Consider the following 13,254-nt stretch of genomic DNA (forward strand, 5'->3'; position numbering starts at 1 on the left):
GAAAAGGCTGCACAGGACGGGAGTATTGAAAACAACAAGGCTAAATCCTGCGTATTCACCGCAAGGCTTCAAGTCAAGGCTAACTGCTAGCCGCCGCTGTAATCAAACCGCCTAAAGTACACATAGAAAAAAAGTCTCTCCTCCCAGATCCTGGAATAAATTACATTTAACAATTTCGATTATAACATTAAAAGAAAAACTTTAAGATTATTTACAACAAGAATCACATGAGAATCATTTGACAGGATGTCCAATTTGACAAGAAGAAGGGAAAATTCCCATGATAGAAAATATATTGCTTCCCGGATATTTAAGCTAACTGCAGTCACAAATAGAGGGAATGCTCCGTAGTGGTCGGAAACAAACTGCAGGCAGTGAAATTGTGGTCCATTAGGAAGAAGCAGCTTCCTTTGATAAGTCCTTCAAGTTGCTGCATTGGTCTTCCCGACAGTACACAAGTGTAAGACTACTGTAGGCTAGCCATGGAGCAGGAAATTTAGAAAGTTCCCCGACTCCTCTCATCCGTTTGGGAAAATGTGCTGAGATGAAATCTGGAAACGTTTGAGATGGACAGACACATTTTGTCGAGGTCTTTACTTGACCATTGTCTGACAATTGAGGCCCAAAACACAAAAACACACGCAATTCCAAGCAGGAACAGACATTTAGTTTCCCTAATATGGAGAATACAGAGGAATGTGGATGCAAGAAAATGGGATTTCCAAGAATATATGGACACTCAGAGACTCACTCATGTCTGGAGGCTCAATGGCATCCTCTTGTGGTTTGGAAAAAAAAAAATCCTCCCCAGTGTCCATTCAAAACATACTACAGCAAGGCTCACTTGGAGCCAAAGTCCTTCAGGTCGTCACTCCGTCGTAGTCAAGAGAAACTGAGTCGCCTCTATACCTCTGTGGAGAAGAGGATGCTCTGTCGTTTACTGTCTGGAGTGGGGATCGTCTCCAACTGGAGGAAATAGAGCAGCACCTGAACCTGTAAAATGCAGTTTAGGGAAGAAAAATCAATCAAAATTTCCCCACTAGTCTAAACACGACATTTTGATTACTATTGTGTTTGTGGAATAAGAACTAAGCAGCAAAATCCACCTATTTTTGTCCATCTCAGGGCAGCCATTTTGCCACTTGTTGTTGACTGAAGATAACTTCACAGCTCAGCTTCAGAAAACTGGAGAGCAGTGATTGGTCATTGCCTGAGCCCTGGGCAACTGTGATGTCATTTAAGTCAACAGCAAATGGCAAAATGGCCGCCTCCCGAGATGGATAAAAGCGGGCGTAATGTGCTATGGCAGGAGAAGAAAATTAGTAATTCAAAAAAACAAAAATGAATTAAAAAAAAAAGGGCACATACCGTTCAGCAGACCAATTAACTGTGCATTTAAAGAGATAAACCAATAAGTGGTTGGCTGACCTGTGCCATAACCTCCAGGGACCAGCTGTCCCCCATGCTGATGGGCTGGGTGGGGTTCGTCGGGATCTTACTGTCCTTTTCGGCGGGCCTCAAAAGAGTCGGGCCAAACACAGTGGCCAGGTTGTGGAGGGACATCTTGTTGACACTCTCCTTCTCTGCCACCCTGACACAGAAGAGGAGGAATGACACGATGTCACTGGATGGGATTGCATTGTGCCGTTTAGCTTCATAAGACTAGCGACGGCAGTTTTTTTTTTTTTTTTTTTTTATTCAACCATTCAGTGTCAATTTACAAACACTTTCATACCTCTTCAAGTGATCCAAGAGGAAAAGGAAAGTGACCAAGTTAGGTTCCGGAAGTGACAGCAGCAAGTTCAACATGCAGCTCTCCTTGGCGACGCTATCAGACAGAGCTGCAGAAGCAGACAATCACAAACAAGAGCTAAGAGCAGCTATAAAGGACGCTCGCAACCCAAGTTGTGGTACTTACATGTTGTTGGGGTGCTGTCACATAGGACAAGAACCCTCTAAAATATTTATTTATGTTTTTGGCAGGAGTTATGTGTGTGCAAAGTTTCATGAGTATTCATCTATTTTCCAACCCTCAAAAACAGCATAATTTGTCTTTTCAAACAATGCATCACCATTCCAACAGCGTTCAATGAAAAAAAAAAATAATGTTTTCAGTAATGTTTTATCTTAAAAGTTCTTTAGATGAAACACCCAATGTTTGAAGAACATTGGATACATTTTGTAGGCAGAGCTTGTTAAAAAATAGGACTATAAAAAAGCAAAAATGGCACAAAATTCCAGAATAAATTTAAAATGGCGGACTTCCTGTCAGGTTTAGCATGTGTCTACGAAATACTTTTTTGTAGGTCTTAGGCGTTTGCATATGCCTTCCAATTCAGGCGTGCATTGTTAAAAAAATATAGGGGGCACTATTGAGACATTTTTAAGAAACAGCAAAATAATCTAAAATATATGTGTTCAATTTTTCTTTGCAAACAATGCATCGCTACAACAATAAAAGACTAAAAATGGTGTACAACTCCCAAAATAAATTCAAAATGTTTTTTATTTTTTTTAATTCAAAATGAAATACTTTTTTGTAGGTCTTGGGTTGATATATATGCTTTTCAATGTTTACCAATCTAGGTAAAACTTACAACCAGGAATGCTTCGTTAAAAATTTGTAGCGGGCACTATTGAGCCATTTATTGAAAATTGCACAAAAAATTCTCTAAAAACTAAACTGACTTAATATCAACGTACTGATGCCGCCTGCAAAATTGGGGTAGAGCTCATCGGTGAAAAGCGGCTCTGGCAGTTCTCGGAAGTACAGCTTCAAGGTCCCGGCGATTGCGTTGACGTCCATCTCGCTCATCATCACCGAGACGTCTTTGTGATCTAAGAATCGCAAGAAGGCAACATGTTTCTAATGGCAGAAACACTACGTTGGTTTGTTTACATGAGGTCTACTCACTGGTGTCAAAGGCCGTCTTGAGGGCCTGAATATCAGTAGCCACTCCAGACACTCGATAGATGCCCACCTCCTCCATTCCCCTCCTCTCGATCTCCTCCAGGCACTGCCGGACTATGTAGGGCACCTTGGAGCGCTCTCGTCTGGAGAGAAAGATGCACAAAAGTGACCAAAATGATTTTTTATTGAATTTGATGATTTATTCAACTCAATTTTTAAACTCACTTAGTCACAGTGGAGATCTTGACTCCGAACACACCCATGGGTTTCCGCGAGGGCATTCTCTTCAGGCTGAACTCCCGGCTGGTGAACTTCATGGACAGTTTGACCTCAATCTGTCCAAGGAAATCAGGACTTGCGTTATGAATAGCAAAACAACAGAAGGAGTTTGCTTTTTTTTATGCTGAGTTTAGCTTGTCTATACAGAACAGAACAAAAATGGGAGAAAAGTTAGAGGAAAGTACGAGTTTTATTGACATACCCCGTTCATTGGAATGACAGTCCTTTGCCAGTCTTTTCCTTGGAGAGCCTGCGGGTCCAGCTGAGTGGGAACACACACCAAACAACATTTCAAGCCATATTATCAATACATTTCTAATTGGTAAGAGTAAAACTATCCATTTAAATCAACAACATAAAATTCCAATGAACAGTGATATTAATCTCTTTCTTGCCATAACCATTGTGACAGACGGTTTTCTTTTTATTAAAAAACCAAAAACAAAATCCTTTTTGTTACTCTTGTTTTCACAAATATTGTCTACTGTCTTAGCACAAACACAAAATTATTTGTAGGATGTTGCACGTTTAAACTCGGCTATGTCCCATCTGCTGAGAAGATACAGTTGTGGCATCTGCGCGCATACAAAGCTGAATCGTGCTTCAAATAAGACTATATATAAAAAATAAGATAAAAAGTAGAATCTACTTCAATATCTTTTCACCACACAATTATATTGTTATAAGTGCATTTTGTTATACTTAAAATTATTCAGTTATATAAATGTAATCAAAATAATCAACAAACTGCATTTTTGTGGACTTAATAGAGCCTTTTCAAGACGGGCGTACATGAAACGTAGAGAAATTGCCTGTGTCAGCTCTTTTTTCTATTGTTACACCTCAATGGTGTTGTTTTACTGTCTCAAACAAATGAGTGTTGTTGTTTTTTGTTTTCTAAAAATGCTTACTCACATACAATGCAATTTTCCAATACGTTTGGAAAGAAGCCTTTTTTTTTCTTTTAAATTGACAAACATGCAATGCTGTGGTTTATGCAGCAGATCATTGTGTTTTGAATGACATCATCAGTGCAGTGATTGTGTGACAGGAGAGGCCATTAGATGGCACTGTTACTCACACTTTCAGCAATGCAGGGACTGCATTAGTGGAAAGCTAGATCCTATTAGATATAAGATACATCATATATTTTCTCCCCTTTGTTGATGAAGATGTTTCAGGCATTTTCTTTAAAACAGTGCATCCAGTTTGGCTATGTAAAACATGACAAAGTAAATTAATTCAACTTATTTCTCTGCAAGACTCCTTTGTAATAGTATTTGCTATTATTCTGGTGGTTTACTGGAGTGCAAGAGAGAGATGAGATGGCTCAATGTGGCAGCTCCACAAAATTAAAATCCAAGCCTCATCAACAATTCTATTAGAAATACTTCCGATTTTCTTGCCTCATTGTAACCCGAAAGAAACCAGCTTATTAACGTTTGAATCATCCTCTGCGAGAGCAATTTCTCCCCGTCCATACGCCCCCGAGTGGCCTCTCATTACATAATGACGGCAAAGTGATCTAATCAGACAATTCACGCTTGGTTTAAGTCATTCACAGGACAATAACGTGAATTTCATGCTCGGTGGCAGCGGTGCAGATAACTGCCTGTAATGAGTCACGACGGCTCTGCGGAATAGAAGGTGACGTCATGTTATACCGGGATCTGTCCTTTCCCCATGATGCGGTCCATGCTCTCGCCGTCCTCTTTGTTCTGCTTGCTCTTATTGTAGCACTTCTCGTAGCAGAGCAGCCGCAGGGTCTGCGAGCCCTCCAGCTCGATCTCAAACTCCTGGTGAGGATGAGAAAATGCATCGGTGAGAAGATTGTGCTGTATAGATGTATAGATAGATAGATAGATAGATAGATAGATAGATAGATAGATAGATAGATAGATAGATAGATAGATAGAAAGAAAAGGATCGGTGCAATAGAAAACAACATATTGTACGCCGTCCTCAGTGACATACAGAATCAGCGTGATGCCCACCAACATTCCCTTGTAATTATTTCGAGGGAGCCTTCTGCATATGGTTGGCACATGGCGTCGGTTGACTTCACATTAGGACAGATGCGAGTCATCACCAGCAGCTCCTCATTAGCTGCCATTACTTCCACTTTGCTGAACAAACTCCTCAGAGACTTTGGGCCCATGATGACAAAACATTTCACTGCAGATGCCCCGAGCAGCTGATTGTGTCTGACCTCCCACATCCAGCTGTGCTGCTTACGTGAATGTCTGCTATGGGTGTTATATGTTCGCAGGGGTACTTGGGTTATTTTAGATTATTCTTGTTAAGATTAATGTCACACCATTAATGTCAATGGGAATTCCAAGGATGGAATGTTAAATGTTATGACAACAACAATGGATACCATTTGCGCCATTTTTAGTTCAGCATGAATATATTGTGAATATATTTTAGGGATTTTTTTAGGGTTGTGAACGGGATAAGCCGCAGGGTAGAAAGTGAATGGTGGGTATGTCCCATTACTTTTGTCCACTATGGAAAAGTCCAAAATAGCTTGATAAGATAAATAATTATGATTTAGGGACAATTTAGGGGTTGGACCACCCTAAATTAGGATTTCACTGTGCCAGTCACTCACCTCGTTCCATTTGGGTTCAGTGGTGTATCGATACACTCTCGTCTTGGCTTTATTTGAAAAGAAACCGAAAGAGTCCACCTCCAATGTGCAATAGAGATCTGCAAGAAATACATGATACAAGCATATTGATATGAATTGGTAAAATGTATTTCAACTAAGACAGTAAGCCCCTCAGGATGATTGAATGATGATAGTAAAAGTACCACAGTAAGTCTTCAGTCACGTGAATTAGTTCAAACTTAACATTAATTTGATCTGATCTGTTTGGTTTTGCCTGTGTGACTCACTCAAGCTCTGTTTGAGGCCGGAGGCAGAGTGGACGATTACATTCAGGAACCCGCAGAGACCCGGGGCTTCATCCTCTGGAAAAATAGTCAGAGAAGAGAGAAAGGAAAAAAAATCACACACCCACAATAAACAGAGTAGAAAGATTAGAAAAACATGCTGATCTGTGTTTGTGCTGGAACTAGATCAGACATGGAAGAGAAAGGAGGGGTGATAACATTCCTGCACTGTATCAAACATTTGGCTTGACATTTATTTGACTTGATTTATTTGACTTAAAAAAATTAATCACCAGGGCCTATTTGTCTTTTTTTTTTTTTTATATGCTTTGAAAATGGCGGCACGGTAGTCGAGTGGTTAGCACGTCCGCTTCCCAGTTCTGAGGTCTCCGGTTCGAGTCCAGGCTCGGACCTTCCTGGGTGGAGTTTGCATGTTCTCCCCGTGCCCGCGTGGGTCTTCTCCGGGTACTCCGGTCTCCTCCCACATTCCAAAGACATGCATGGCAGGTTAATTGGGCGCTCCGAATTGTCCCTCGGTGTGCGTGTGAGTGTGTATGGTTGTTCGTCTCTGTGTGCCTTGCGATTGGCTGGCAACCAGTCCAGGGTGTCCCCCGCCTACTGCCCAGAGCCAGCTGAGATAGGCGCCAGCAGCCCCCGCGGCCCTTGTGAGGAATAAGCGGTCAAGAAAATGGATGGATGGATGGATGCTTTGAAAATAGGAATTTAGTCAGAGTATGACTTATTTGGTTAGTTGGATAAAAAGCAAGCGCAAGTCCCTCACCTTCTTTATTGATACTAAGCGGGATGTGATGGACAGTTTGGAGCTTGATGCATGAATTGGTCAACATTTGGAGCTCCATGGAAGTTAAGGAAGCAGCTTTAAAACCTTAGGGGCGAAAAATGGTAAAAATCATTTAAGAAGGATAACATCTTAAGATCAAGCTGTATTTGGGTCAATGAAAACATACATTTCTTCTGCTGCTCTTTGATGAGCTCCTTCCACTCGGCACGCTCATAGTCGGATGAAATGAGGAAGCTGTAGCTCTGAAATGTCACAAAATTTATTTTAAGGACACAGAGCAGTCATCTCTTACTGGAGGAGCTTCAACATGACAATTACAACAAAGTCAAGTCTCAAGGATGTGAATGAGTTGGGCCACATTGGAAAATAGGTTGTATTTTAATGAAAAATAAGGCTTTTTTTTTTTTTTTTTTAGAAAAATATAATATATTAGTAATATTAGGAAAATAAAATCATAAATATGTCAGAAATAAAGCGGTTCAAGAGGTCAAGAGATAAGCGGTATAAGAGGTAAGATAAGAGGTCAAGAAGCATAAAAGAGGAGGAATTTCTTGCCCGTGTAAAGATGATAAATGTAGAAAGCTACAAAAAAAAATCCATATTATTATACTCATGATGTTAAAATATTAGTATCAATATCACCACACAAGCACATTTGTATCACACTGACACGGAGTAAAAATCATTTTGGGTGATCAACCACACAAGGAAATTATGTAAATTAGGTCGGAATTACTTTGAAATTTCCCTTTTGTTGTTGATCTTGCAGCATTATGTATTATTCTCAATAAATTCCTAGCTTATTCTGCAAATTTTATTCGAAGAGTTAAGAGTAGAGCCTAGAGGAACACCAATGATCACAGGCAAATGCCAAAAATAAAGAGAACATATCGACGGAATCAAGACAGATAATTTCTTTACCTTGCTACTCTTGTTGTAGACTCTGAGGTGCATGCTCGGAGATGTTAAGAGCAGAAGCGACTCCTGCTCGGACAGCTTCTTCCTGAGGCGGTCAATGACCTTTGAACCTTTGTTGGCTCTCTGAAATGAGGTGAAGCCATATTTTAGCATGAAATCTTTAGTTAAGCTCCTTCCTTGTTTCTACATTCCTTCTGTTTTACCTTTTCTCTTTGGATCTCACTGCGCAGGTGTGAGATCTTCACCTTCATGGCATCCAGTTCTTCATCTGGGACCTGTGGGATAGTAAGGGGTTCGGCCTCCTCCGGGCCCTGGAAGGCGAGCTCGCTTAACGGGATGTACCACTTGCTGTCATATTGTTGGTTTTTACTGCAGGAAGAAAGAGGGGGGTGGTAAAAAGATTGGTTTAGTGGATGGAGTAAAGTGCAAATCATTGCAGTTAGATTGTTGATATTTGTACAAAAAAGAAAAATCATCAGACCAGACAACTGATTAAGACATTGAGACATTACTGTATATGAGGAAATATACTAGGAAAAAAAAAGGGGGGAAAAAAAAACAAAAAAACAAAAACAAAAAAAAAACATTTTCATCATCAGTTGTGCTGACTTGGATGAATCATTTCTTGAAAATCTGTCAGTTTTTTTTTCTTACCCTGCAATTTGTTTTTTCAGTTTGGCGCAGAGCAGCAGGTCGGTGAAGAGGAAGACATGTCGCAGTTTCCTGGCTCCCTCCACCAGCTCTACCATGAAGCTGTCCTTCAGCAGCTGCCGATTCTGTGGATTTGAAACAAAAGGTAAATAAATACTCTTGAACGGATCATTATCGTTTCTTTACACAGGAATCAAAAGCAAAAATAGGATTATCGTAAATCCTGTGTGAATAAGTGCAACATGCGACACATTAGTCATAGACACTAGAATCAAAGAAACAATAGAAATAAAAAAATATGATGTACACAATGTTAATTAATTAATACAGCAATTTATATGGTTTAATTCCTTGATGAATGTTCAATGAAAGTCAATTCCGAGGTAGGGGAAGAATAAAACTAGGTATAGGTTTTTCTTTTTGTTTTTTCTTTTTTTCGATGTTCTGGCCATCTCACTGATGTCAGACTATGTAATGAGGCTGCAATATTAAGCTTGAACAAAAGAGGGCGGTGATGTCAAGATAAACATTTTACAAGGATTACATTTACAACCAGGAGGAGAACATTTGAGCACTTAAAGCATTTATGTTTTCAAAGCGCTACCAATCGGGGCTATACAAGAAGAGTGAAAAGAAAAATAGATGAAGAAAAAAGGTGCAGCATATTTTTTTAAATGACATTTTATATTTTTATCAAAGGCTAATTTAGTCTTTTATTTGAATGTCCAGTTACGAACAAATTACATTTTTTTTCTTTCTATGTTTTTCTGCTTGTCTCAATGGATGACATCACACATGTTCAGGAGTGGTTACATCACCGTCTTCATCTTAGCATCCTCCCACCATCCTCTTTTCCTCCACTACCACCCCACGATGCTACCCCTCCCCCTCCTTCAAGAACACATAGTGTCACCGCCAGAACATACTGAAGAGCATACGATGTGTCTGTTTTTGTTTATGAAAGCAAACAGCTGACAAAAGAGCTCCACTGCAGTGTTACCGCCTAAGGAGATGGGAACGATGGGAGGTAGGCTTAGACAAAGAGAATGAGCATCATCATCATCATCATCATCATCATCATCTTTGGATACAGTGTGTAATCACTGTAGCATCTTACGTCGTCAATCCTTGAAAAGCAATAGGACTACTGCTTTGATAGCAATAAGGGTTCTAAGTAAAAAGATCAAAAGGAAAACATCTGCTATGAGGGGCATTATTAAAAAAAAACACCACCACGACCACCACCACCAACATATACCGTACATACAGAGATAAATTATGGATTAAAAAAATATATATATTTTGGTATCTTGGTTACAAAACTGCCTATTTTATTCATTTCGTGGCTTATTTTTGTCCACCTGGCGTCACCTTCTAGTGTAGTATTTGTGACTTTTGAGTGTGTAGGGCTTTAAAAGGCGGGGTCTGGACTGCTGAATGACATGGATGGCAGAAAATAAGAGCGTAGAATTGTGTTGAGCGACTTGCTGTCAGTTGTGGTCTTCGGCAGTTTGTGTTTGTTCAATGCAGCAACTGAAAGATCTCTTGTGGGGGAGCTTACAATATGTTTGAAGTAGCAATGGTCGACTATGTTAACTTAAATTAGTTAACATCAAAATCAGTACCTTGGTAAAATAATGGCCTATGCCATTTTTTGGCCCTAATTATCTCCTTAGAATGTTGGCCAACATTATGGTCACAAACTTTGAATTCAGTTACCTACCACAAAGAAGTATCCCTGAATATCTGAGCAAGACTAGGTTGGATGAAAATAAAACTACAATGTGGCAGATGGGGCCAAATCTCTCTCTGATCCACTAACAAGACTCTGGCAACAGGCTATTTATCTCTAAGTGGTGCATGTAACAATTCTTTTCAAGACAAAATAAATATGTAAATAGCATTGATCATTGGACAAAAGACTATAATTAGCAATCTATACCTTGGTCTTCACTCTCATCACTTCCGTCTCTGAAAATGAACATGATCAATGCGAGGCCCCAAGTGTCTCCCACCAACATGTATCAGAATCCCATGAGGATGTTTTTGAGATGGAATATAGAAATAAGCTCCCTACAGCTCCACTTCCGTCACTCTATATTTAGAATTTGGACACTATGGAAAATCTTTTGAAATCAATCAAAAACATGTCATTTTTTATTATAAGGGGAGATGTGAATATTCCCAATTACAATTAATTATGCACAAATCTATCAAATTTATACCACACCTGCAGTACTTTACAAAGGAATTAATTAGAAGCTTAGTTAATGTAACATGTTGAGCTTATCACTTTAATTATTGATTTGACTATCATACATAAAAGACAGCATGGTGATAAGGCGGTGTTAATATTCAGAAAGCACTGAAACATATGATCTGTTGAGTAATATTACCCATCATGCCTAAGTGTAAATCTCTCTAATGGTGATTTTCCATTGACAAAAAAAAAAAAAGGAATTTGCAGTTTACTACCTGTGTGAACAGAATAATTACATCTATACATCTAATAAATCTTCATTCAGGCGTTGCGCCTGGAGATTCCTCCTTTTAAGAGGCTGCACAAAAGCCAATACAAAATGTATTGCAACAAACAACATAAATGACGGTCAGCAATAAATCTTGAGGACTTGGCTTCGGATCAAAAATGTAAAAAAAAACTTGATCCGAAGAATAATGATGTGAAAATAATAGCTTTCATTCAATCACACGGTGTCTGACTCACTTTAAGTCTAGCAGATTTTTTCCATATTTCACATTTCTGTCCCGAGCCTGAGCTGTGATGAATGTAAAAGTGAATGCACCCTGATGTCTTGCTCTGCTACCGTAGAAAGACAAACTAATAAAAAAACAAAAAAAAAACAAAACAAAGAGCAAATAAGAGGAATGCGGACACTACAGTGTGTACTGAGAAAGCACGGCTGCACAGAGCGCAGATTAAATATTGACGTCTCCTGGAGTGGCCTCGCCGAGAGCGTGTACGCGAGTAATCACATGAATTTACAAAATCCCCATGTATTTTTAGAACCCAACGCACGCTTAAAGGGGCATTTCTGTGCCCAAGCTGGAGTGTGAGTATATGCTAGTGCTCATGACATAATAATGTCCAGACTGAAGGCTTACATGCTTCAAGCAGACCAGTAGACTTGATTACTGTAATGGTTTTCTGACTGGCTTCATAAGTGCAACAAACAGCTGCAGTTCATTCAAAATATTACATGCTGCTGGTTATAAATTGCTAAATGGTTTTGGTCCTTAATACATTAAGGAAATGCTAATTGAATATAAACCTAGAAGGGTTTATTGGAGCCCAGGTTTCAAAGCAAGCATGGTGAAGCAGCTGTTAGCTGTTATGCTGCACAGAAATTGAATATTTTGCCACCAGAAGTGAAGTATATAAATATAAATGCTTTAAAATCCAGGTTTATAACTATGCTTCACCACCCATACCTTTGATAAAGGTCTTTTTAAGCATTTTTAAAATCAATGTCACTATATGGACTGCACTGCATTATACTGACAACCATTTTTTTTTTTTGCATCTCAAATAGCTTCAATAACAATGATAAACACATCATTCAACTGGATCCTCTTAATGAAATCATTGCTTAGTTCCATTATCCTTGCAAAGATGTGCCAAATAAATGGAGTATATACACTGGAAATGCAAACAAAGCTGAGTGACAGGGCAAACTGAGAATTTGGCAGCATCATTGTATGCATTTTAAATAAGTGGCATCTGCTTGTTTGCCCCCCTAATCTCTTATATGGTCAGGCCAAGGGTCTCTGGGGGCTACTCATGCGCTTGTCTGCTCCTGGATGACCTGATAAATGACAGGTTACTTTCGACTACATTCTATCTTTAATTTAACTCTATAAAGCCTGAACCATGAAATATATGAGAGAAAATTCTAATTCTTGTAAATAGAGTATGAGTCTTGGTCATTTTGAACATTTTTTTTTTTGAAAATCCGCATATGACCTTTGATTTGTGTCATATTTGATACATCTGGTCACAATGCTTTAAATTCGTAAATTTCTAACTGTCAAAAAGTTTGGCATAAACAGATATTGTGCTCTCAAAAACAGAAAACAGAGGGAGTTGCTTCATTTTTAACACGAGTTAAGATTTTAATTTTTTTTACAGTATTATGCTCGCCTTATTTTAAGCCGTCCTCCCTGTTGGCTTTCAAAATTCGAATCTGTCTAGCCTCTAATAACCTGGGGGATATCAAATACTGTACTCAAGCTACAGTGAGTAGCAAAATAATGAGCGCCATTGATTTCCATGTGCAGCTTTAATGTATCTATCATAAATATTTGATGCCTGGTGTGTTTGGTGTGGACAGACTGGGATGGAAGTGGAATACGTAAGGGGGCGGGGCAGGCATCAAGTGCATTTGCGTGTGCGTGTGAATAAAGTGTGTCTTTGTAGAGGGTGCAGTAATGACCTGTGTGTGAGCAGAGGGAGGAGCCAGCCCCAGCGTTTTTCTTTCTTTCGCCCACTGGCTCCCACCCTCCATTTATGAATAATTAACTTGGGAAGAGTGGCGGCTTGGTGGCTCATTACCGACATTATGTACGGCCGTGTCACAAACGCTTTCAATCAAGAAGCATCCAATCATGTGCATCAAGTCATCTCAGGGATGATAGACAGTGTGGTGGGGGAGCTGTGTGTGTGTGTCGAAGGGGGGGTTTCAAGCGTTTGGGAACCACAATGGGCAAGTGGAGGATGAGCCTCCTCTCCTTCAAGCAGCCAGCCACAGTGTGACCATATAAGGGCATGAGCTCCGCT

General features: G+C 39.6%; 1 protein-coding gene across 3 annotated transcripts in view; it reads right to left on the reverse strand.

The window, feature by feature from the left end:
- Positions 1 to 645: 645 nt before the first annotated feature.
- The window catches only part of bcr (BCR activator of RhoGEF and GTPase), a 76,003-nt gene continuing 63,394 nt past the window's right edge, over positions 646 to 13,254 (reverse strand). For all 3 annotated transcript variants that reach the window (XM_077498253.1, XM_077498254.1, XM_077498256.1), the window contains 15 exons: positions 8,463 to 8,584; positions 8,012 to 8,177; positions 7,812 to 7,931; positions 7,057 to 7,132; positions 6,870 to 6,974; positions 6,092 to 6,166; positions 5,805 to 5,902; positions 4,855 to 4,986; positions 3,393 to 3,452; positions 3,137 to 3,246; positions 2,915 to 3,054; positions 2,704 to 2,838; positions 1,736 to 1,841; positions 1,429 to 1,591; positions 646 to 993 (listed from right to left, as the gene is read on the reverse strand). In XM_077498253.1, the coding sequence (XP_077354379.1) occupies positions 904 to 993; positions 1,429 to 1,591; positions 1,736 to 1,841; positions 2,704 to 2,838; positions 2,915 to 3,054; positions 3,137 to 3,246; positions 3,393 to 3,452; positions 4,855 to 4,986; positions 5,805 to 5,902; positions 6,092 to 6,166; positions 6,870 to 6,974; positions 7,057 to 7,132; positions 7,812 to 7,931; positions 8,012 to 8,177; positions 8,463 to 8,584 (1,698 nt within the window). In that variant the 3' untranslated portion in view covers positions 646 to 903. The remainder of the gene's footprint in view (positions 994 to 1,428; positions 1,592 to 1,735; positions 1,842 to 2,703; positions 2,839 to 2,914; positions 3,055 to 3,136; positions 3,247 to 3,392; positions 3,453 to 4,854; positions 4,987 to 5,804; positions 5,903 to 6,091; positions 6,167 to 6,869; positions 6,975 to 7,056; positions 7,133 to 7,811; positions 7,932 to 8,011; positions 8,178 to 8,462; positions 8,585 to 13,254) is intronic.

Source organism: Festucalex cinctus, chromosome 15 (genome assembly GCF_051991245.1).
Source record: "Festucalex cinctus isolate MCC-2025b chromosome 15, RoL_Fcin_1.0, whole genome shotgun sequence".
NCBI classification, from domain to species: domain Eukaryota; kingdom Metazoa; phylum Chordata; class Actinopteri; order Syngnathiformes; family Syngnathidae; genus Festucalex; species Festucalex cinctus.